The 25,957-nt window shown below is 39.5% G+C and overlaps 1 protein-coding gene across 1 annotated transcript in view; it reads right to left on the bottom strand.

Annotated features, from left to right (window-relative positions):
- LOC117413734 (leucine-rich repeats and immunoglobulin-like domains protein 1) overlaps positions 1-25,957 on the bottom strand; it is a 49,602-nt gene that overhangs the window by 4,290 nt on the left and 19,355 nt on the right. The window contains exons 2-17 of the mRNA XM_034023029.3: positions 23,330-23,401; positions 21,768-21,842; positions 13,015-13,152; positions 12,418-12,561; positions 11,716-11,859; positions 11,451-11,594; positions 10,004-10,147; positions 8,539-8,619; positions 5,208-5,279; positions 4,693-4,764; positions 4,430-4,593; positions 2,959-3,279; positions 2,016-2,297; positions 1,264-1,695; positions 983-1,114; positions 264-359 (exon numbers count right to left, since the gene is read on the bottom strand). Of these exons, the coding sequence (XP_033878920.3) occupies positions 264-359; positions 983-1,114; positions 1,264-1,695; positions 2,016-2,297; positions 2,959-3,279; positions 4,430-4,593; positions 4,693-4,764; positions 5,208-5,279; positions 8,539-8,619; positions 10,004-10,147; positions 11,451-11,594; positions 11,716-11,859; positions 12,418-12,561; positions 13,015-13,152; positions 21,768-21,842; positions 23,330-23,401 (2,513 nt within the window). The remainder of the gene's footprint in view (positions 1-263; positions 360-982; positions 1,115-1,263; positions 1,696-2,015; positions 2,298-2,958; positions 3,280-4,429; positions 4,594-4,692; positions 4,765-5,207; positions 5,280-8,538; positions 8,620-10,003; positions 10,148-11,450; positions 11,595-11,715; positions 11,860-12,417; positions 12,562-13,014; positions 13,153-21,767; positions 21,843-23,329; positions 23,402-25,957) is intronic.

Here is a 25,957-nt window from a genome sequence, read left to right as displayed (position 1 = left end):
TAAAATGTCCAGCAACAACATTTCCCCAACAGGCACAACCTGATTTCCTAACCTTCAATGCAGAATGTTTATTTTATGAAACAAAGAAAACCTGTATTAACATTCAGAACAGTTTATTTAGTTTTATTAAGTGTTTCCGGGGGGAAAAAATGAAACAAAAGCTAACCTGTTAATAAAACAAAGTAAACTGTACTGACTTTTAGTTTGTGTTTTCAGGGAAGAAAAAAGGTGGGGCAAATTTCACATTGAAGTCCAATCTGTACCTGCGTTTTCTGGCCTTGCTGTGTCATCTTCTTTTCTTCTACAGGCCATGTGGTTTTCCATGTCTTGACATCCTCCTGCATCACTCTGGCAAATACCTGCATTTCAAATTAAAACAACAAGAGGTTTAGTGATACATTAATGATTATACTGTATAATACATGTTACTGGTGACTCTCCCCTCCAGCTCATCAGGGCAAATTACAATTATCCTTACAATGAGTAAAGCAAACAAAAAATACGTGTTGTACTTACAATCAATTCTAAATAACACAATTTTAAAATAAGAAATTGTCCAACGTTGTCTGCTTTTTACAACGTACCACCTCCCGCTGTAAATCCATCTCAATTTTGCGTGCAGCTTCGTAGCCAGTTTCAGAGCCACGATTCTGCCTCGGTCCACCAGAAATACGCAGTTGCAAAGTCAGTGTGTTAAAAGCTGCATGAAGCATGTGCAAAAATCATGCATGTGCGCTCTGTAGCACTGGCAACTAGTAATAAAGTTGTCAATAAGCAGCGTGCAGTTGCTAATATCAGAATTCCACTAACATTAAAGCCTAGGACGGGATTGGTTCCTGGGAAAATGTTAATAACCGAACGTGGTCTTTATCAGGGTTGCTAATAACCGGCATCTACTGTATATCTTAAAATTTGAGACACATACAGAACATCCCTTGACTGTACATCTCCGATAATTAAAAAATAGAGCGTATGTTTGTACCATTGCTCTCAATGTGTCCATTGGGCTGAGGACCTTTGCTGGTTTCCACACTGATGCACACTTCCTGTCGATCGGACAGAGTTCCTTGAGAAGACAGGTAACTTGGGACATCTGGAGGGACAATGGTTTCATCTGTTTAAAAAAAAAAAAAAGTAAATTGTTAGAATACTTCATATATTGGTAGAAACACAGGTGTGAAGCTCTTCTAAATTTTAAAACACTTGTTCTAGTTATTTTAACTTGACTTATTGGAAATCTAAAGGAAAAACAAAGACCCCCACCTGTATTAGTGACACTGTATTCTTCACTCTTCTTCCTGGTCTGGTAGATGATGCAGACCCAGACCAGCGAGGTAATGACGATGCTGCAGACCACAGCGATGATGATGATGCCCACAGTCATGGTGCCATCCTTCCTGCTGACCACACAGCCGCTTGCTTGCTGAACACTGAGCTGGCTGTGAGCTCGCTCGGTCCCCAGGGTGTTGGACATCACGCAGGTGTACTTGCCAGCGTCTTCCTGCACCGCGTTGCGGATTATGAGCAGCTGATTGCCAGGAGTAAAGTGGTAGCGCTCAGTCAGTTGCAGGGGCTCGTCCCCCTTCAGCCAGCTGATCCGGGGGAGGGGGCTGCCCATCGCTTTGCACTGCAGTGCCACCGTCTCCCCCACTGCCACAGTGTGATCTTCCAGCGCCTGAACCAAGTAAGGCGTCTCTGCAAACAGGATACCACATAAGGTACATGTTAGGCATACAGCTTTTACAGAGTCTCTGTAAAATGTTTAAGAATTAGGTGCAAGTTATTAGTGATCTTTAGCATTTGGTGTGCTTGGCGCAGGAACTAAAGACCACTAATGCATTTGCAGGTTAATTGTATGTATCAATCAATATTTTTTAATTCTGGTGTTGATTCTAGTGTCAGCTCAACCGTAAACTGTCTTTAGTAGTACCAACAACAAAAAAAAAAGATTTAAGTTGATAACAAAAGGCAGTGTTTGTGAGACTGCAGGTGGAAATTTAAATATGTTTCCTTACCCAGCACAGACAGAGTGGCATTGGCGGAGAGGGTACCAGCTATGTTCTGCGCTGTACAGCTGTAGACGCCCATATCCTCAATCTTCACGTTCATGATAAAGAAGACATCGTCATCGGGCATCACATGCATGCGCCGCTCCCGTGCGGCTGGGAAGTCGGTGCCCCCGTCTTTCTGCCAGGCAATGGTAGGAGACGGGTGCCCCTCTGCAGCACACTCCAGCCGGGCCGTGGTGCCAGTGCGGATTGTGATGTCTTGTGGCATCTTGATAAAGGAGGGAAGGACTGTACAAAGAGGCGGAAAAGACAAGTGATGGATCAAGACAAGTGAAGGATCTACATTTCTCCCATAAGCTTTTAATGTTACCATACTTAAGCATGTGCTATTTTCGTATCTTGGAAAGCCTGTTTATATCTTGTTTCTTGTATGTGGAGAAAGTTAAATATATATTTGTTAATCTTTTTTTTTTTCTTCTTCATTTTTTAAGTAGTGCATTCACAAATGAAACCAGTGTGTGTCCGTTTTGAAATCCATATGTCTGGAATGTGGATAACAAGCCTGTCTGCTGCTGTTAAATATGTATTATGTTCTAGAGAGACTGGCAAGATCAGTCTGTGTATGTAATTTGGAAATTATCCAATTCAATATGTGGTTTAAATCAATTAGTTCCACAGAAATAAAAAAAAGAAATTTAAGAGAAGAAAACCAAATCAAATTGCCACCACCAATTTAACTTGTGACTAACATTTAGAAAAAGACACATCAGCTGTAATAAGCTTTTGAGGCCTTGGACTTGATAATGGCTGATATTTACAGTATGTTCTTATGAAGGCAATGACAAAGGGATTTCATATTTTTTAATCATTACAGGAATACACTTAAAAATAAGCAAATGACATTAGCATTCCCTCTCCTCGTTCCTAAGCTGTTGCAGAGCTAACGTACCATTGACAGTGAGACGCGCTTTGTTCGAGTAGGTGGATCCAAAGTGGTTGGTGATGATACACTGGTAGCGGCCCTCGTGTGCGAAGGTTACATGACGCAGGTGCAGGATGGTGGTGTACTCCATCACCTCGCCGTCCTTGGCCCGCACGTGAGCAAAGTTCTCCATGTCCGCATCGCGCAGGAGCTCCTGGTCTTTGCGCCAAGCAAAGCTCATTGGCGAGGTGCTGCTGCTGGCCGCCGTGCAGGTAAAACGGATGTCTTTCCCCAGCACTCCCATTGTGGTCTCGGGCTGGAGAGTGATCTGTGGCTTCGGAACATCATCTGAGGGTAGGAGAACAAGTGTTTTTAGCCACGCTGGGATGACAACCTTACTAATCCAGAATGCCATTCTGCTGTTGATTTGGCTGAAATTTCTTGAAATCACAAAATGTCTTTGAACACAACACTGAAGATGAAACAGAGCAGAGCGCTAATTTGCTGTTAGGATGTGTTTGCCATAAATTAATCTGGATAAATTGAAGTCTATCATCGAGACACTTTTCAACGCATGCCTTTACTGAAGGGGGAAAAAAAATGTCATTCAAATGCAGCTTTGACTGTTTTAACAAACACAGAGGGACTTTCCTCTGTGTTTTCTTAATATTTCTCAGGATTCTCCCCTTTTAACACTGTAGTCTTGGTTCTCAACTAATTGTGTATGTTTGAGCAGAATAAAGCTATCGATGTGCATTTGATGTGAAAGCAAAGTGTCTGCAAAAGAGGATGAAACACATCATATTCTTTTACAGGCTTGTGCACGTTTAGTTTAATAAAGTATTAATTCAGCAATGACTACAGCTCTCTCAAAATGAAATATCTATTAACCACCTCAAGGCAAATCAAGTGGTAAAGAAAAAAAATCTTAATATGATTTCCCACAAGCATCACTGCTTTGCTGGTATAATTAAAATGACATAGAAAAAAAACACAGAATTATGCCAATTAGTTAGTGAGACATGAGCTCTCAAAGGCGAAAAACAAAACTGCAAAATGTCTGCGTGCAACAGCTGTATTTGCTTGACTCCTCTAAAGCGAGTGCCTTTGTAGCATCCATGTGACCCGAGGAGCCTGTTGGTTTAAGCTGCATTCCAGGCTGTGCCGTTTCAAAGATTTATACATCCAGAGTAATTAAATATTCGATAAGCATTTAATTAATTAAAGGAGATCTACTGTACTGTGAGCAGAAAGACCTGCAGAAGAAATTGATTGGAATTTTCAAACACAGAAAGGTTTGTTGTTTGGGAAATATGTCGTTTCAAAAGTCTGAGTCAGCTTCCGAGTGTCATTTTTACTGAAAGATATATATTTAAGCACAACAGTATCAGAAAGCCTAACAAGTCATTTTTTTTTTTTTTTTTTTACTTTGCAAATCACACACAGTACATTCATGTCAAAGTCGGTTTGTCAGGGTTAAAATACAGAACACACTTACCACACACAAAGCTGTCTGCAGGGACACTGAAAATGCTTCTGCTTTGTAAGGACTCTGGGTGGGAACACGAGGCTACGACACTGGACTTGAATTTCTTCCCGCTGAGCCACTGGGGTAACCACTTCAGCTGGCAATCACAAAGGAAACTGTCACTGTTGAGGAGTCTTAAAAAAAGGAAAATAAAACTATTAAAGATCTGATACATAAGATAATGCTTTAATACGAATAAACAAAGGATAAGAAAGCCACTCAAATTCACTTACAGTTCCTTTAAACGCTTCATTTTAGCAAAGGCATCAGGCTGGATGGAGCGGATTGCATTGTTCCCCAAATTCCTACAAAAAAAAATTGTATGTATATTGTTTTAGTTACAAAAAAAGAAACCATACTATAATATGCATAACATTCTCTTTTCCTGGCATAGGCTATTTTTTGCTGTACATCAAAGAACTTAACATAATTCATCAATCAAATAGTTTCAGTTCAGTTGCTTTTAAAAGTTGTATTTTGAAAAAAAGCAGTGAGTTTTTAGCATGTGAAACGGCTTATATAAATTCAAATTTCTTATACAAAACTAGCCATATGCTCGATAACTTTGTTCCCTGCATCAGGAAAAAAGGCCAGAGTTGAAGCTGACTATAACGAGAAGGAAGCAGCTGGCCTCCACAAATGGCCCGTCTTCTCAGTTTACAAAGACGCTATTAAATTGCTAGCAGCCCTCTCAAGCAGCCACTATTGGCAGTTCCACACGGAACGCATGGTATGCTGGGATACTCACAGGTGCTCGAGGGCCTCTAAGCCTGAGAATGCTTTCTTGGCCACTGACTTGATCTTGTTTCCAAACAGAGTTCTGCAGTTTCCAAACATGTAGGTCCAGTTAAAAGGTTTGGGAGGGGGGTGGGAGAGAGAAAGAGAGAGAAAGAAACACAATTAGTTTGGCTGAATCTGATAAGAGACCAGTTTGAAGTATTCGAAATTCGAACTGCGCAGAGATTATGAGGGTGAAGTATTTTAGCCCTGTGCTGCTCTTCAAAGAAAGACTTTTATCTTAATTAGAATTTAATAGCGATGACAGGGCAGAGCTGCGAGTACTGGTTGACATGAAAGGCAGGTTTCCACTCGAAAGGACACAACATCTTGTAAAGGAATACAAGTACCCTTGTCAACCTGGAGTGCAAGCGGAGAACGGACACTTTCCCTCTTTCTGGAGTCTAATCCAGGCCAATCTTCAAATATTACACTCTGTACAGGAAAGCGGGCGGCTGAATTAGTGCTGCCCCCTCTGCTTCAAACGATGGAGGCTGAATACTAACTACTCTGTCATTAGAGCACTCATCTGAACTGGCCAAGACACAGATGAAAGCTTCTGTATCCTAGAGTTTCCTGCAAGAGGATTTCTTTCCCAGAGTCATGCTGAGCAGCTGGCCTCTGTATACGTGGGATATCTACCTATTTGTGCACATCTGACCAATGGCGTTGCAACTCTACCAGCAAAGGACAGAACACTCTCTCTCCTGCCTATAAATTAATCTACAGTTTGACACATTTATTTTCCAGAAAAAAAAATAGGAATAGTTGGTGTTTTCTTTTCAGAAACCAAATTAGGTACAACTTTGCACTGGTGCAAAAGCTTACATTTTTCTGCAAGGGCAGCTACTGACAGGACGGTGCAATTGGCTGGATAATGTTTGCAACAGCATGGTCATAATGTATGTCCTTGAACCAATTCAAAAGGTATAGGACCAGTTTGTATAGAACGAATCGGGGGGGGGGGGGGGGGGGGGGACGACGACAGGGGATGACACAACATACGCAAACTGAAACAGTTTCCGTCCCTGTTTACCACAAAATTTGTGAATACAACTGCAGTAGTTTCTATCCAGGAAAAATAGCCTCCAGTGCAAAGACATACCACGGATAGATCTACCATTTTAAAAAAGGTGTCTATATACTAGTGTTAAAGTCATTTTTAAAGTCACAATACACACACACAAAAAAAAAAAATCTGTGTAAATATGACTAAATCACTTCCCATGTTAAGAAACATTTAGAAACCCTGGGACATAATCAGCAGCCCATGTCAGCTTCCCTAGTGGTAGTAGTAAGCCTCACACTGGTAAAATAGCTATATCCAAATCGCTCCGCTACAGCGTCCCTAATCAGGAGGCCCATGCAAGCCAGATCCGTCTCAACCTGAGTGAGACATCCCACTAATTCATCCCTCTGGCAACTCAGCCCAGAGCTGGCCAGCAGCCAATTTCATGGTAACTTAATGTGTCGCATATTTAATAGGAAACAAATTACCATTCTTAAGGCCTTCTCTGTATTAAACGCCCAACTACACAGCTATGACTATATCTTGAGTTTTCACTTGCTGCTGGGGCTGCTGTTACTGCTGCAGGTTTTACTCTGGGAAAGCCGCTTTCTGCTTTCAAAAGAAGCTTAACTCCCCTTTTTATTCATGACCTGCTTGTTGTGTTTGACCCTTTTTGAGAATAACCAACTCCCACATAGTAAGAAGTAACAACATAATACATGTTTAATCTAGCAAAAAAGGCAACTTCTGGACACTTCATACCATGTAAGGTCTTAAGTTCAGACATTAGGAGTCTCTTGTAAATGTCCACTCAATTCAGCTGCCAGGAATGTCAAGCTTGAAGCATTAAATGTTAACAGAATTCTTTGTTTTGGACTGCATTCATACGTTGAAGCCGAGTAATTTAAAGTTCCATGTTTATCTTAACAAATAGTTTGTGCTTATTAGAAAGAAAAAAAAAAAAACATACAGAAACTTAAATAATTGGGAATAATAAGAATATTGATTTAAAACAGTAAGTAAAATAAGAAACACCACATGTATTTAACTAAAAGTGTATCATTTTAGAGTAGCCACATAATGTTTTGCTTTATACATTCATATTAAAATAGCCATGTGTTTTTTTCACGGTTATCACACGTTTCTGGGAAATGTACTCATTGACAGCCGGTTTAGTTTGCTTCCAGTAAATGATTGAACACCCTGTATAGAGCTGCATGTTTTCTTTAAAATGTCTTCAACGAAAAAGACTCCAGCTGCACCAAAGATTGGAAATATTTCTGCTAAAGATCTCTCTCTTTCTCTCCAGTACAAGGGGACATTTAACATACATGTTATTTTTACATTTATTTATGTTTTTATTTTGTTTGTTAATTTACTGATGGTGAAAATAGAATGTCTTTTAAAAGGTAGACATAAAAAAGAAATAATTCAGTTTCCAAAATAAATGAAAGCTATCACAAAAGAGACTCCCCCCCCCCCCCCCCAAGCTCTTATCCCAGACACTTGAAAGTTTCCCAGCATTCCTTAACGACTTTCATCATGCCTCAATTCACCTGCCAGGGCAGCACATCAGTGGCGGTCTCACTTGTTCCTACACTTGGAAAGCAGCGAAACAGAATTCGAGGGCTTTTTGAACTGGCTGGTTTTATCTCTCTCTCCCCCTCCCTATTTAGCACCTTCTCTACCCTGAATAGCACTCTCATTGCCGGGTTCATGATTTGCCTTTTGCTGGCTAATCCTCTGCAGATCAAAGAGACTCTTAAATCCTCTCATAGGTTGAGGTGATTATTCAGTCATTTTATATGCCTGCTTCTCAAATGCTATGACAAAAATGGTAGGCACTTGCTTTGTGATTTTTTTATTTTTTTTTTTAAACCCTGACTAACAAAACTTTCTATTTAAAATACAAAAATTCTGCCATCAAAACTTTTACTTATGTCTACAGTCATATTTATGTTTCAATATGTTTTACGTATAGACAGTATCTTGAAAGTGGGTTGATTGGAAAATACTAAAACTTGCTGCCAACAAACACCATTTAAATGCCAGCCCTTAACTTATTTGAATTATCATCAACAATTTCCTGTTATTCGGCATTGCTCTAGCAGAAGATATCCCTAGCCTATTAACTGACCCTACTAAATTTACTTTAAAGACAAGCTCCCATTTTTTATTTAAACCCAGGTTAATACAAGTCAAATCCCACCGTCATCCTCATTCGAGGCACAACAATAGCTGGCTAAAAAGTGCCTGCTCGGCTCAAAGAGACTTCAAACGCTGAAATACTCACAGCTTGTTCAGGCTACCCAGGCTTGAGAAGACCCCATTGGTGTCTTCTATTGTCCCAGAGATCTCATTATGGTCCAGCTCCCTGGGGAGAAGAAGAAAAGAGGATTCCAGTCCTGGAGGCTTCCTATAAAACTTCAGAATAAATGGGCTTGGGGTGTTGGGAACTTCTAGTAAAGAGCTGTTTTACCTCATCCATAACCTATTTAAGATACAATACAATTCTTTAACTATCTTAAGAACTGTACCAAAATATAAACAAATTAAACAATTACAAAACTATTAACTATCACTACTCAGAAATCATTGCATATACTTGTTCTGGTGTAGAACTGGCTTTTCTGGACTTGTATAAACAATCTGGTCTACAGGGGAACATTCTTTTTAACATCACAGAATCCTTTGATTTGTTTAAAGGGTTCACTCTGATGTTTTGTCTGTATTCACTTCCCTCCTCTCCCAGGCTTTGCTGCCAATTTCCTATTCTTTCTGGCTGGATGGGCCTGAATGCCTGCTGCCTGGTTAATCACGGCTATGCAAGGGCTCCCAAGGCCTGACCTCCATTTGAATAGCTCTGCATTTCAGCAGTTTCACACCCACTGAAGGCTCGTCAATCCCCGGCAACAATAGGCTCTAATTAAAGCATGCCCGGGTCTCTTTCAGCAGGTGCAGGACCCTACAGTTTCCCTCATCATTAGATTAGAACAACTCTTTCTGAATGGGTGAAGGAAGGCTTCAGTGCTCAGTTAGAGGCCCTAAACCAAATACACAAAACAAGCTTCTCTTAAACCAAACCCCCTGCTTTCCTCCCTGCTTTAGAAATGCAAAGTCAAAAAGAGGTCTAGGCCTTGGACTGCCAAGCCACTTGAGAAAACCTCATCCTGCAGGCAAGAGACAGAGTTTTTTTGTTTTGTTTTGTTGGGAGGGAAAAAGCTCTCGCCTAACATCCTTGAAGTAGCTACTGTACTCCCTCCTGTGAGGAGTTCAAGTGTGCAAAGAAATGTATGGGAGCAATCTCCCATTAATGCTTTTCATTCTTCCCTTTCTGCATAGAACCAAATTCTCTAGGGAATCAGTATTTGTGGGAACCAAACAGTACGTGTACCAGGTTTAATTCTTGGTATAATTCCAAGCAGACAAAGCAAATACAACACATTAGGTGGGGACTTATTCACCTGGTCTCTTTTCCTTAACATCATTATCGCTTGAGTCAGTTTACCATAGGTTTGCAAGCTTCTGAAATGTTTTGCCTATCAAAAGTAAAACACATTGATGTGTGTCTGTTCCCCGAGAGTTGGATCATCTGCTGACAATGATCATTTTAAAGATGTATTAGTTTAAGCATAGCATAAAAATTACACAAATTATATTCATTAGTAATATTAAAAAAATACATGAAAAACAAAGGTTTTAGCCCTGGGATTTACCAAGGACAGGTGTTAAGAGAGGGGACACTCCGGGATACTCACAGTGAGCGCAGGGCCTTGAGTCCCCGGAAAGCCCCCTCGGAGAGGTGGCTGATGGAGTTGTGACTCAGTCGGAGGATGTGCAGCCCCCCCAGCCCAGCCAGGCTGCCCTCGTTCAGCCGTGTCAGGTTGTTGTAGGACAGAACCCTGAAGAAAAAGCAGTGTTTTTTTAAGCTTTTTTTTCTAGATTACTCTAAATGGATTCATTAATGAAGAAGCCAGACTGTGATACAGGCAAGTTGATTTGGCTGCTTTTCCTACTGTAGTTACAGTACCATACACCCAAGCAGTCACACACACACACACACACTCGATCTTTAAATGTGTGTCTTTGTTTTTAAATAATAGTGTTTAGAAATTAAGGAGAGTGTATAAATTAGTACTAGTCAGAAATGATATATTATTGGTACTCAGTGGGACATCTGGATTGATATATATATAGTATGTGATCTTGAGCAAGGTACACATATATCTATTTTTCACTCCAGTGTGAATGTTAGAATGCAGAGCCCAGCATTCTGAGTGAACAGAACAACACAATTAGCTAGGGGTGTTAAGGATGTATATCAATTTACATGACAGATTTCATACAAAGTGCAGAGTGCTGAACATTAAACCAAAAAACCTTAGCAGTTCACTGGAAAAACTGCTAATTTATTACTAAATCTGGAAGACATATAGTTTGTGCTTTTTGCTGGTCTCAGTGATACCAAGTGACAACTGAAGAGACTATGGAAAGTAAGAATGCACACAGTATGTAACCAGAAACTAATTTATTTAAAGCAATTCTCAAAAAAAAAAAAAAGGAAACCCTTTGAGAAAGTGTCACTATTGAATCTTTTCTGGAGCTGTCATCCACACTTGCAGGCTCATGCCTGTTGCATTCAAGCCCTTTCTTGATGCAGTAAGGCAGACACAGCTTCAGGATACCCATCGGCGCTGGAAAGCAGCTGGAAAGTTTCACACAGCAGCGACATTTACAGGCTGAGCTCCTCTTAGAGAGCTCACAGCGCTGATCTGCTGGGCTCCGGCATTTTTATTAAACAGGGCAGCTCTCTGTGGCGGTTTACATTAGGAAGGGCCAGGACTAAACTAAGCAGATGTGTTTAGGAAACAAGAATCCATCTCCCTGTTGGTGTAAAGCCTGTCTGTAGACATTACAGCAACGGTTAAATGTTTAGCTCTTGTGTCAAAATATCCCCTATGATCTGCCTGTCCCCCCCCCCCCCAATCATAATTAAACATGCAGACAGGCAGACAAGTGGGCGTTAAGGGGAAAAAGCTGTTGGTAAAGACTAGTGTGTGATGTTGTTGCTGCTATTGGAACCTGAGGAAGTCTCCAGAGGATACTCATAAGATGCACCACATTTCCGGCTTATTTCAATCACAAAATATACAGCTACACTACAACAGGTAAAGTGTCTTTCTTTTTCATATAAACAACACTTACAGCTCATGCAGTTTTTGGCAGAACCCCCAGCCATCAGGATTGATGCGTGATATGGAGTTGTTGCCTAAGTACAGCTGATGGAGAGAGGAGAGCCCATACAGCGAGCCACTGTTCACTTCAGTCAGGCTGTTGTAGTCGAGATGGCTGCAGGAAACGATGAAAAAAAAAGAGTCAGAAAACAGCACACTGGGGTCTAGATACACACAAATGGTTATGGGAAGGCTGTTGTACCCCTATACCTAAATATAAAGGGAGACAGACTCACAGCACTTGCATTCCAGCGAGTCCCCAGAAGGCCCCGTCGGTGAGCTTGTTTATGTTGTTCCTCTGTAGCTTCAGCACTTCTAAACTGTCCAATCCTTGGAAAGTCAGGCCTTCAATCAAGCGGATTCTGTTCCGGTTCAGCTCTCTGAAACAAACACATTTATATACTGTCTTGAAAAATAGAAGACACACCAAAATCAACGATTCTCTTGCCCTTCAAAGCGGCCACCTTATCTCATGGCCTATCTACACCTGGAGGAAGTGGGCAGGTTTGCTTTCAAAAGGCCTTTGAGCTTCCTAACAATACACATCTCTGTGGTTCCTTTGTATGATATGGCTTGTTTTTACAATTGCTCAGTGACATGATACCCATTTGACCAAAAACAAAATCTGACCACCTGGGTAATGGGCTGTTTTAGTTACCAAAGATGAGATACCCATGTCACTGGTTTTACACAATTACAGGTACTCTTCTGTCCATTTTATACCAGTGTTGTAAATGAGATGTGGCACATAATATATAACAGTATATATATATATATATATATATATATATATATATATATATATATATATATATATAATAAATGTATGACACACACACACACACACACACTGTAGTATTCAAATAGCAGAGAACCATTAAACCAAATTCAGACTAAAGCCATAAACATTAACAATGTGCACAGCCACTGCTACTCACAATTGTGTTAGCCGGGGTAACTTGAATGCTTTGACAGGAAGTTGGGCAATCCTGTTTCTGCTCAAACGAAGTACTTGCAAGGAACGTGACAGGTTATCGAAAGCACCAGGCTCCAGGAGACCTATTTTGTTACTGCCCAGATATCTGCAATAAAGATTTACAATTGTAAATTTATTGGACTTGTCACGCCATTAGATTTTTCCCCCTTCAATCAGAGAGCTCAGATGCTAATTATACTAATTAGCTTAGAACTACGAAGGCCTCAAGAAATGGAACCACCTTTTCTACTGTTACATTGTGTCCATCAGTTACTCATAAAAGCACTTTCTCTCGTGTCTCAATGTACTTAAAGTCATTACAAGAACACAGCTGTTAGGTTCAAAAAGTCTTGCTTGTTATTAAAAGAATATTTCTAAACAAATACAATAATAATCTGCTTTCCTAATGAGCATTTCTACATTTTTTATAAAGTTCAGAAGGTACAATTTAATGTTTTTCAGTGACATTTTCTGCCTGGCTTCTTGGTTTTTTTCTTTTTTTTTTTTTTAAATCCTGTTATATTTAATTAGTCAGTAGATGCAGAAAAGAGAAACATACATGTCTTTGAGCTGCAGTCCCGATGGAAAACAGGTGCTTCGTATTTCAGTGATCTCATTGGAAGTTAGATCCAAGGTTTCCAAGGAGACGAAAGGCTTTAGCTGGCTTGACTCTATGCTGCGAATCCTATTGTGGTGCCTGCAAAAGGGAATACAAGAGCAAAGAGTCAGTGTCCCTTAGAAATCATATTAGGCATGGAACACTGCAACTTAAAACAACATTGACATTTTTGTCAATAAAATACCATGCTAATGTATTTTTGTATTTGTTTTGCATGATGAAATGATTTAAATCAAGATTTACAATCTGCTATTTTTGTACATTGACAAACAGCATAAAACTGAAAAACACTCAATAAAGGTTTAAGTTTCAGCCACTTAAACTTCTGATGAAACACACAAGATAAAGCTACGCTCCCAACCTATTACAGCACATACTAGACCCACACTAGACCCTAATCAATCTCCAGGCTTGTTCTTTGCAATGAGGCAAAAAGATGTCTTCAGCCAATCAAAGCAGTGCATTCATGTAAACGTGCCAATAAGGCCTCTTGTGGGCTCTTATGTCAATAAACACACTTGAGTGAAGAAGAGCTCCAACTCTGTACAGCCATTTATCTGCAGAGATACTCAACACTTTCCTCCACTTGAAAGACTTGTTTGAGGCCTAGGGTCTGGCCTAACTTCCTGCAACCTCAGATTGTTAACAAAGATTGCTTTGCTTCTGAACTTTTCATTCACCAGGACCCCCTAGAACAAGTAGCAGTAAATTCATTTTTGAAAAATCAGCTAAGATTTTAGAAATTAGACCAGGAAGATAATGCTACTGTATTACAGCTAAACTTTTTAAATGTAAAACTGACCTTTGTTGTAAAATGTTACTTTTGGTCATTTTTCAAAAGCTGCAGCTTCTAACAGGGTGTTATTTAAAATGGTTGGTAGTTTAGACAGCATCCCTTATTTGCTCAACAGCTGCACATCTGTCAACATGATGTTCCCACGCTGACTTTCCAAAAAACATGGGGACATTTGGGGACATTTCCACGCTCGAGGCAAAAGTTTAAGAATGATAATTTAACCCTTTTTTTTTTTAAACTGTTTTACTCGCTTCAAAGAAGGTTTAATCCTGTCCACAGCAGTTTGCAGAGCAGGGAGAATTAGAAGAACCTGGCAAAAGAAGTTTCTTATAATTTCCAGGTGGCCCGTGTCAGTTTGACTGTTTATTTTCCACATAGCAGCTGCTAGTTTGACACAGTGCAGTATTTGACATCCAAAACTAATGCCCGACTTGTCTGCAATCTACCAAATAGTGACCGAGCCGAAAGTTGAGCACACTAGAGAAGCTTGGTACATACTGCACAGCAGACTGAAAAATGTGCATACCCAAACAGATAAAAACAAGTCACTTTTATTTGAGTGGGTATCTACACAAGTTGAGCAATACTGGAACACTTTTTTTTTTGTCTGCGCTCGTTTACAATTACACATTGGAAATCTGCTTACAGATCCCTGGCTAAAGTAAATAACGAGCTTTCAAACTGTCTTTATCCTCCTGGGAGTTGTTGACTTGTGGCTATTGTTGCTCGGCAGCAACTGCAAATCACTGCAAAACAGCAGACAGCTTTTAGAAGCTGCTAGTTTATAACCACAATATTTACAACTGGAAATTAACTTCATAACTATGGTTACACATCAAAAAAAAAAATCATTTTTCTCCAGCCATCGCAAATAAACCACAAAAGAAGAAAAAGCTGTGATGCTCACAAATTTTATTTGAAAGGCTATCCCTATTAATGGAAAAAGGGTGAGCACTTATGCGCCCAATAATAACCCACCACTGTGGACAGACAGGAAACTAAAGGAATTTTGTCCAATTCCTTTAGTTTCTGTTTACTGAATACCAGCAAAGACGGCTACGATTTGTTGGGCCCTGGGCAAACCAAGAGCTAATCTCCTGACACGAGAGAGTTATGGTCGGCAGCTACTGAAGGACAAACAAGGCCCGGAGTCACTGAGGGAGGCCATGCTTGAGAGTTACTGGAACTCACATCAAAGCCAGTGTTACATAACATGGATCAAACATTCCTTAGCTAGCTGATCCCTGAGACACAAGGTAGAATTACAGCACCACCTCTCCTCCAAACTGACCCCAATTCCCAGCAGACGTTTACAGTGGCTACGGCACGTCAATACGTGGTTATCTCACAGTGCGCCACAGAGAGCGCTCATGGCACGCATCCCAATAGCCTTTGCGATACTGTCAAATCCATTTAAGGGAACAGCTTGCCACATGCTAGAAGGGCAGAAGTTTAGCTTTATCACACACCAGCACTCCCTTCACAATTATGGACAAAAATATGGAGAAGCTAAGAGACAAAAATTAACAAATATAAACACTGTGAATTCCACCAGGAATCAAATTAAGGAAGATTGTCAGACAAATTACATTAACCTAACCCAGGGTGGCACCGTCAGGTATACACCATGTATTTTACAACCCTTATAAAACCGAAACAGGTAACTACAGACCAATAAGCCAGACTTCTATTTTATGTAAACTTATGGAAACTATAATAAGAAAATTGAAAATTACCTATATGGTAACAGTATCCTGGGAGACAGTCAGCATGGTTTTAGGAAAGGGAAATCGTGTCTAACTAAACTGCTTGATTTTTTTGAGGATGCAACATCGACAATGGGTAACTGCAAAGCATATGACATGGTTTATTTAGATTTCTTATGTTCTTCTATCCCAGTCCCAGCTAATTGAATTTGCTAAGGCTGGCACTGCTTTCCATTTGGAGGCATTTCATTTTTTCAGTTGAGTCCGTCCACCTGAGTAAACAGGAGATGCAAATTGCATCTGCAGAGGGCCTGAGAATGTGCTCCAGCAGTGGGCCGGGGATGGGGGCTGCTTAGAGGGAAGGGATCTGAATAGACAAGTGAATTGTTGTGGTGGCCGTACACAGTCTGCATCAAAGAGAGGATGGAGGGAGTTTTAACAGCTGCTGACCTTCAGTTGAAAAGAATTTGACTGACTGACTAAAACAGTCTCTATTACAATTGGTATTAGTTACTTGTGATGCTATAGGAGAGCTGTGCAGTTAAAAAAAAACAGCACAGAATTGTACTTTGCAGTTTTCTCTTCAAAGAACGGCAGTAGCCACTTTTATGTTATTAATTGCACTTTGTTGCATGTTTCCGCCCCCTTGGCTATCCCAAATGAATAATTTTCACTGTTGTGGAAGTATCCTTTAGCTTATTTGCAAGGCTAGCAATATCCCTGCTCGTTACTGTATCTTTTTTGTAAGTGTCTGAGGTGTCCTTTAGGAAAACAATGGGAATTACTGTGGCATACTGTTTGTAAAGTCATGTTGTAGCTTTTAAACAATTCTCGTACCACATGATTGGTGGCCAGTAGTGTACAAAGAATCTCGGGTTATGCACTGTACAAGATGATTAAAAAAAAAAAAAAAAAAAAAAATATTCATTATGTGGATATATTGGCCCATGTAATCTCATATACATCAGTTCACAGCACTCCACAAACACCCCACAGCTACCAGTATGACCTCTCCTCAAGCAGTCCAAGCCACTTTTAAAAGGCTCCAATTACTCTCCAGCAGACACAAAACAACAGGTTCGAGGCACCAGCACAGTTTATTGGTGTACTTTATGAGTTTCAACCAGGAATTTTAGACGAGCAAGACTCAACGGGTCAGGCAAGGTTACAGGAGTAAGGCAACACTGAACCGTATTCACTAAAACAGTTTGAGCAAAAGAGAAAAACGCAATTGCTGCGGTTCAAAGCTTTTGCACTACATCAAACTATAAAGATGTATGACAAAAGAAGCTTATCTGTTATTTCAATAGTGTTGAAGTAGAAGTTCCTACACACACACATATATATATACACACACACATACAAAGTACACATTTATTATTCTGTTGAAACTTTACTAATATGGTGAAATCAAGATGAATTGAAAACTGTTTTATATAGAGCTCTCTAACACTCTGCTTGTCAGTTTGGTTCCAGCCCAATTATGAACTATAGTTAGAAAGGGGCTTAGCTAACAATAGCTAACGATTTCACAGTGTTTTTTTTTGGTCTCCACGTCCACCCTAGTATCATGTGATCATTGTCACCTTCCTTGCTGTGGGGTTTCTTAAAGTCTTAAGGTTTTGTCCCATTATTCTCATTAAGCCAGCTAAAGCCACTAATCTTGAAGATTATCAAATTTGCTGTTTTACACCAAGATCGGCTTATCTGCTCGGTGAGCTACAAAATAACTACACCAAAGTGAGCTGGGCTGCGCAAGAAGAGGGCAAACCCAAACAGACCACCTTGATTCTCGTATTAAAGAGATGTGCCAATTTAATAGAGCCGTGTGAGGATTACATCATTTGGACTACATTCGAAACCAAACTTAGCCACAGCGTGTTTGTGCATACATGTTTAAAAATACAATATGTTTAGGTCACAGTAACCACATTTAGTGCCTGCCAAAAGGGCATTTGCGAACAGAGCTGGGATTAGCCAGTGACAAATTAAGCTTTTCTTTCTTTTTTTTTTAAGTGAATAAATTAGTTTCATCATTACATCAATCACTAAAACTGAATGACTTCTTCAGTATACTTTACTTACCGGAATGTACCACCGAGTCATTCATCAGTCCAAATTATAGAAAGATGTACCATAAATATTTCCTCCAGTTTTCAAAAAATAGTGTGATGCACTGCTTATATTTTACATTAAAAAAAAACTGCAGCCAAAGATCCTGTTAAAATGTTCAAGTCAATTGGATATGTGTGCGACTATGTCCGACTAGTGGATCCTGACAAAACAGAAAAACGAGGCCTGTTCATACCCTTTTCAATTAATAAAATCACATCACAACTATTTAAAGCAGGCGTACTGGTACTGCACTTGGACGACACCACTTTATGAAGTGGATACAGTCCAATATGCAACCGATACTGTTCAATTCACAATTTAACAGACACCTTATGCTTTGCCATGTCTCTCAACCCTGAGGTTTAGAACTTTCTTTCTCAGCCCCGCTGCTGTTTGAAAGTCATCCAGCCGGTGAACGAACACTAAAAGAATTCTCTATACAGAAACATCTGAGTTGATGCTTGCGGTCACAAGTTCACAAGTGGAAAGTGAGGACTACAGTTTTGGATCCAGACGGTTCCAACGATGATGTCATGCCCCCATCGCTGTACAGTAAGCCCTCTGATTGACAATGGAGATCTAAGCTAACGATCCCCACAGTTCATTGCAACTTTACACAGTAACGCACCAAATGGGACCAAAATATAAAATCAGGAGTACCTCAATTTTAATTGAACTTTTGTTCATTTGTGTCTTGGACACCAAGTAGTAAAATTGTTCACCTAGGTTTTGACATTTTCCCTCCCATGTTTTGGATGCACACAATGCAACATAAGGATAATTAAAAGTAGAAAAAAAAAGTTGTGCCAACAGGTTATAGGAATGCACAAAAACAACAATTCAAGTAAATCATGAAATACTAGGGTGCCAATCCGCAGTTGTTATTACAGAAAGTCTACAATGGTTAGGCTTCAGTGGTTGAAGCACCAGTTTATTGTAACAGGATAATGAGTTGTGGCATCCTGTCATGGGTTGAATCTGCGAAAACATGACAACCGCAGAATGACTAGGTATTTAGGTAGTCAGCAGTCCAAATCATGCTTTTACATTTGTTCCAGGAAGGTTGTGCTTGGATTCATGAATCACATCTGAGAAAATGCACATGCCTGCAGATCTGATTTCCCAAAAAGAGCAACACATTTATTCTCAGATGCCATCACGCACACGCTTATTGGATGCCAGGCTTATAATTGTAACCAAATGCCCGATGTGTAACAAAACAGACTTGCAGGACCATTAGGCACAAAAAGAGTCACTTCCCAATCATGACACAAACGGCATACTAAAAGATATTTTCAAGTTACCGCTTTTTACAAGGGGAGGTTTTGTTGGAGGAAACGTATGTGTGTATAGACCAGTGCTGGGCAACAACAAGTAAAATACTGAAGAAAACAAGACTCAATATAAAAGTAATATTAAACATGAAGTTTGTAATAAAAACATGTAAAATCTCTGTTTAAGAATACCATATGTTACGTTTCAGTCTGCAAAGTCTGCAGCTCAGCCTCTCTCTCCTCCAGTCAAACAAGGCCTGGGGGTGCAATTACAAAGCAATTAGAAAGTTCAAAAGAGGCCAATCTGTCTTTTTTAGGTACAAGGCCTGCCATTCAAAATATTTAGATGTAAAAGTTACAGATGATTATTTGTTAAATCATAACATTACAAAAGTTCCTCGAAGCAGACAAACAATTAGGTACGAAGGAATACTTTAGAATAAATTGAGGACAGACACGTTTGAGTATCTTCAGATTACAAAGAAATTACAGATGTGATTTTACTTTGTTTTTGTTCACTCGTTTTAAATGCCGCAGCACAGAACTACATGTAAAAAAAAATAATAATTGAAGACGCTGAAAAAGACTAACAGTTGAAACGTTTGTCTTGTAGTATTTCTTAATGTTAAAAAAAAAAAAAAAAAATGCCCAGTTGTTATTAGTAGTGTTTCTGAATTCCAGAGACAAATGTATTATCCTGTATAATACCTTACATTTCAGGGGGCCAGAGTCTGAATAGCTGGAACTCCTGTCTGTATTGCTGTACATAGACACTGCATCTTATCACCTTGAGCTGCTTAATTAAGTCCTTTGTGTTTCCATGTACTCAAATTACAATTGATATTTACACAAAATGAGCTCTAAAGATCATTGATTTCTTTAAAGAGGTTTATGTTCAGTTTGCCATCAAAGCAATCTTATTGATTTGTTACATCCCTTTGTTACAGCATATACAGCAACTCTAATGTAACATTGTGCTCAAACCATTTCCTTTTCAAAGACACGGGTTCACGAGAACCCCTGATCCTGCCTGTTTCATATTTTAGCAAGGCGGACAAATATTGTGTCAAATGCTGTGTTCATTTCAATTGCTCTCTTTGTAAGGACAGCCTGGTATGAGATCTTAATTCTTTGTATGCCACGCTCTTTAAAATGGTAACCAATAAGCAAACTCAAAGAGATCACAAAGAAAGCATTGCCATTTATCCTGTGGCTGTGTGAGATACAATAGGCAGTGCTGTGTCTTGTAAACACACAGGAACAATGTGACCCAGGTGCGCCAATCTGAATACAGGTTAGGTATGAGAAAACAGGAGGCAACACTCTGCTGCTTCCTTAAAACTAATGGCAGAATCCTTTTATTTTTATTAACAATAGATTACAGCAGTTAATATGTAGAATGTATATCAAAATGTATATCATTCTTTAGGCCAAAATTGTGCTCCGTTACGCTTTATACCCCATTTTAATTAGTGCTTGCAAAACTGTTCACCAAATTCGCCAAGCAAACAGTAATGAATAAAAGGCACTTAAGATTTGCAATAGGAACAAAAATGAAGCACCTTTTATAACAAAACTCTGTAACCTCTAAAAACACTGGCACCTAGCCAACATATTGCTATTTTCAACAAGCATTGCCGGAACAATTCAGGCATTTAAAACGACACCTGTCAGCACAGTCAGGCCCAGGGAGGATGTGCTTTAGTTTGGCAGTCACGGTACCTGCAGAAACAAGAGCGTGTGCTGCCAATATAAAACCTCAGACTTTCAATTATTATTGCAAGCCTCGTGCATCTACCTACTGTAAAAACTCTCGGATGATTCACAAAATTGCACAAATCTAAGAAGCATTGTAATGTTTCACTGAGCTTGTGGCAGCCCTGCTGGTCTGATTGCTGCAGACATGGCTGAGACTGACTGCCTCTCACCGTTTCTATGTGCTATTGTGCCAAAACAATAAGAGCACAATATAAACCGCTCTTGCTCCCACATTCTCTCGTTATTTTCATATTTTTCTAGATATAGCCCGGCGATATGGAAAATAAGGCAGATAAGATCGTTCCATGTGCAAGGATAAGGTTACACTCAGTTGAAGGCCTGCTAAATGCTAATGTATCTTATTGCTTTTACATTGTAGTAAAGACAAATGTTCCTGCATATCCTTGCAGCCAGAGTGAATTACCAGTTTGTGAACTCAGAGTTAGTAACTTACAGGAAAGGAACTGCACAGATTATTATCCGATATTACCTCCCCTTTAATTTAGGTGGCCCACATACCATGATCAACCTTCAAATAGTTTTGGAGTATATTTGACTATGCAACACAGGTTTAAATACAGGGCATTACTTTTTTCTGTTTACCACGGCGATACAGTAGCCATCAAGGAACTTGCTGACACTCCATTTTTTATTTTTCCTCTGGCTATCCAAGATATTAAAAACCTTGGATGAGAAGTGAAATAAATTTGTAGTCTCGGGTAAGCTTTTTTTAAAGACTTTATTTCGGGTGATGTGAAGGAAAATTTGGCAGCAGTCTCTTCTGAGAGGATTGTTTTGCTTAGTCAAATTGGACGCTTTTTAAGAAAGTTACAGTCTCCCACCAGATCAGGCTCCATCATTCCACTATGTCAGTTGCTATACAGACAATTTTACAATATGCTAATTATACTTCATTCACAAAAAATTACATAGCAGCAGACGAGTGTACCTGATGTTTTAATTAGAATTAACATTAGAAAGAAGGTTGACTGCTTTTTGCCACCGACTCCAGGTTTGTACAGTAATTAGTAGTATTGTACTTACAGATAAAGAGAGACAATGTTTGATGAACTGGCTCCTATTGAAGGGATGACTGTCAGCTCATTGTGACCAAGCCGTCTAAAAAAAAAAAAGAAAAAGAAAGAATATAGAATAGGGGAGGTTCAGCATTCATGGTTATTAGTACAATTTTTTGGCTCTCTTGTGAGTACCCCTTAAGACAACTTAAGAGGTACTCACAAGACCCTAAAATGTTTGGCGGTTTATTTGTTCACTTTTTGTCTTTCTGAAAATGCTAATAGCAAATTTAAAGCATTTTGACCCTGTATGTCTTTTAAAAGGTGGCTGTGTGAGCAAAATAGGCAGCAAAACTCTATTAAGAAGTAAACTGAGTTCTGGTGGTATTGCAGCTTAGTCCTGAGTGGATATTTGGCTCACATTACAAAACCACAAATCACAACTGGTGCTGGAATACAAATTAGCACAAAAAGAAGTGTACAGAGCACAATGGAGCCTTACTGTAGTTACTATTCCTACTGTAATTACCTGGCCAAGGTAGACCTTGTTCATGCTAATGCACTTACAAGTGCTTGAAATCAGCTAAGCCTTTTTTTTTTAATTACAAAAACAAGCCAGAATTGACTACTTCAAGGGCTGAATGGTTTGTGTGTGAGAAACATTAGTTCAGGGTAATCTTAAGGACTTGAATATTTCATTTCAAGGTAAAAATATTTTTGCAGAGCACAACCTGGTGTTTTCCCATATATTTTCACTCACAGTTCTAGTTTAGGATCGCCATGACCCCTAATCAAGCCTCTAGTTTTAATTCTAAAAGTGCACTAGGCAGAACAAGTGTTCAAATCACTCAGTTCAGTTTTACCAAGCTCACTTGCTTTGTAATTAAACAAAATTGCTTCTCTGGAATGGTAACAGACAGAGACTGGAGTATAAAATATTTAAGCCCTGGATTCAGCCTGGTGTCAAGTTTTAATGGAGATTGCCTAAAATAGCAGGACCCTTCCAATTAGACTCAACATCAGACAGGTATTATATTGTAAAGCATGTTTGACAGAATGGAATCTGAGACTGGAAAAAAATACAATATGCCATCATTTGTAATATAGTTGTCGGGTATGATCAAAAGCATATTACTCTGAAGTCTTAACATTAGGTGTGTTAAATGGTTGTCATACAGTAAGTGGTGTGGATTTAATTATTATTTATTTCTTAGCAGACACCCTTATCCAGGGCGACTTACAATTGTTACAAGATATCACATTATTTTTACATACAATTACATTAGTTTTTATACATTTATAATTGCCCATTTATACAGTTGGGTTTTTACTGGAGCAATCTAGGTAAAGTACCTTGCTCAAGGGTCCAGCAGCAGTGTCCCCCACCTGGGATTGAACCCACAACCCTCCGGTCAAGAGTCCAGAGCCCTAACTACTACTCCACACTGCTGCCTCGATTGCTAATTGATTGCTTTAAAGTACAAATCACAATGCAAAAGTGCAACTTAAAGCTTTGTTAGGCTCCATCTCTCCCCGTAAAAAATGCTTTCCACTGCGAATGCGCGGAAGGTGCTTTGTAGGGATACTTACAACTCCCGCAGGTTCGGCAGCTCAGAGAGGGCAGCCTGATCGATCGCTGTCAGCTTGTTGAAGCTCAGGTTTCTGTTAAAATAAAAAGACAGTGGAATCAGCACGCTGCAGGGCACACTGCTCACACATGCTGGTAAGTATTCTCAATTGTGCCTGCGAAACGATACAGTGTTCTACAAGCTCATTCAGTAAATCTTAAAAACACTTCGCTTTACCAGCACGTGCACAAATGTCTAAAGACTTAGGATGCGAAGCTAGAGCCTCACAATCCTATTTTAGGTACTGCATTAATTCAATTTAGAATATATATTTTTTATAGTGGTAAGCCATGGAGCCGTGTTCCGATACACACCATTTAACAGCCTTTAAAAGATGGTACTGCAAAAATAATTTTAGTCCACCGTCCATCTACGACCTGCAAGAAATATTTGTAGCGCACCAGTAGCATACTATGAATATTACACAAAACTGTAGTGCTTGCTGTTAGTTTCTTTTTCTACATAAAAAAAAAAAAGATTCAGTGCAGCTATCGTGGATCCACAACACTATCACAAGATAAAACCTAGACCTCTTTTTGACACTCCTGGCCAGTAAAAGTCCAGAATGGATTTCTAAAGCACTTGAGGGATTTTCAAATCAATATGCTGCCTTCAGCAGGTATCCATTTCACTCCCAACTCAAAGACATTTATCTGTATAAAAGTCAAACTGCAGTTTAGACTAACAGTGCATTTAACAGCCAAGTCTATATTCATACTGTAACTGAAATTAAAGTGCAATTTGTCCAAGGATTATGTTACGGCAAGGATAGAGGTTTCTACCACACACTACATTGTATCTAGAGAGATTCTCTCCAATGAGTACTAGAGGCCTGAGTAAGCAGTATTGAATATCTGGCAAAACACCCATTTACCGTTATACAGTGCTCATTTCCAATTGCATTTGTAATGTCGCATTCCTTGCCGTGCTATTAAAACAGCAGTTTTCTTGCTAGTAGTACTGTCTCAAGAGATGACATGCAAGTGTGTGTACGTGTCCCATGTGGGGTTCCTTGAACCCAGGAGTCCACTTTGAAAATATATAATAACAGAAGTGTGGTGATGTTCATGGCATGGCATGTCATTTTGCCTGTAATGATGAACAGTACCCTACAGTAGGTTGGATCTTATTAATGAAAATGGACACACAGCCCTGCATTTAAAGAAAAACAATGCAAGTGTACTATACCTGGCTTACATTGGTTGGTACACAAATGTGCGTGCATGTGTTCAGTTAGGATTTCAAAACTGGTTTGCACTGTGATGTGCTGTGGTATTTAATTGCATCACAGGTATCATTCTAGGGTGAGGTTTTTTTTTTCCCGATCCTTATAAATGAAACTTGCAACTTGTTTTTAGCCATGGTCTTGAGGCCCCTGAAAGTCTGTCAGCATGCCGTAATTTTACACTCCTCCTCCACTTCTCTCTCACTGGACAAGTTTAAACATTTTAATCTCCTGATTTGAGTTGCAAAAAACATGCACAGGCAGCTATAGCACTGCATCTTTCAGTTACAGCAAACAGAGGAAGACCAGACATAGGAATTCATTTATCGTCAACCCCTAGCTTTCATTAAACACTTTGTCAACCGTTGTCATAACACCATTTTTTACTGTTCAGAAACAAAAGCAGCCCAGAACCCATGAACAATCGGGAACTGCTACAGAAATTCTTCCAGCTAATCTGTCGAAAGATGGCTGGGTGTTCCCAGGCCTAGTCAGCATGCACTACCTGATGTACTACATTCCTCTGACAGACCCCTGGGAATGGGAGCACTCGGGCCTGCAGGCCTGTGAGAGAAAACAAAGCCTGCCCTCAAGAAGAACTGACTAAACAGCACAATTACTGCACAAAGTTTCTATAAATTGATTCATATGTCAACTCTTTTCATCACCCTTTCTCTTTTCCTCAGTGGGAAGAAAAAAATGTCTGAAAGCATTTGATCTAATTATAAAGTGACATAATATCTCGATAGCTGCAGTTCCAATTACAAAATACTGCCAAGTGGACTTTAAAAATGAGTGTAAAACTAATGGTTTAACACACTTAAAACAGCTTTTCCAAAATACGAACACACACAAATATAATACAAATGTTTACTGCTAAAATTGATGCGGACACACACAATGTCAAATTGTACTGTAGCATTATTACTACACAAGAAAGAGGAATTCCTTTTTTGTTATTGTAAAGAACTGCATGTGTGTCATTTTTAAGCTGTGTATTATGCTACCACTTAATCAAAAAAAGTGAGTTAGAAAAATGATACTGCTGTCTTACTAAAGCGAAAATGTTATACTTAATAAAAGGACTGTGCATTTGCGAATCCCACTGGACATTCAGGTGTTCCAAAAGCATAGCTGAAAGATAAAAATAGACTAGGAATATGATACTGCTAGGTACAGTAGGCCCCTTCTCAGTGCAGAAAACAGAAGCTGGCAAAAACAGGCAAGCCTGTGAGCATTGAGAAGAGCAACAATAATTACAGGCCCAGGAAGGCCAACGTCAAGTAACTCCCCTGCAGGGAACCCATCATCACACTATCAAGATCCAACAGTACAGCTTCATCAACTGAGCTACAATTGCATCTG

This window comes from Acipenser ruthenus, chromosome 25, assembly GCF_902713425.1.
Source record: "Acipenser ruthenus chromosome 25, fAciRut3.2 maternal haplotype, whole genome shotgun sequence".
Taxonomy (NCBI): Eukaryota; Metazoa; Chordata; class Actinopteri; order Acipenseriformes; family Acipenseridae; genus Acipenser; species Acipenser ruthenus.
This window is presented reverse-complemented; position numbering and strand designations above follow the sequence as displayed.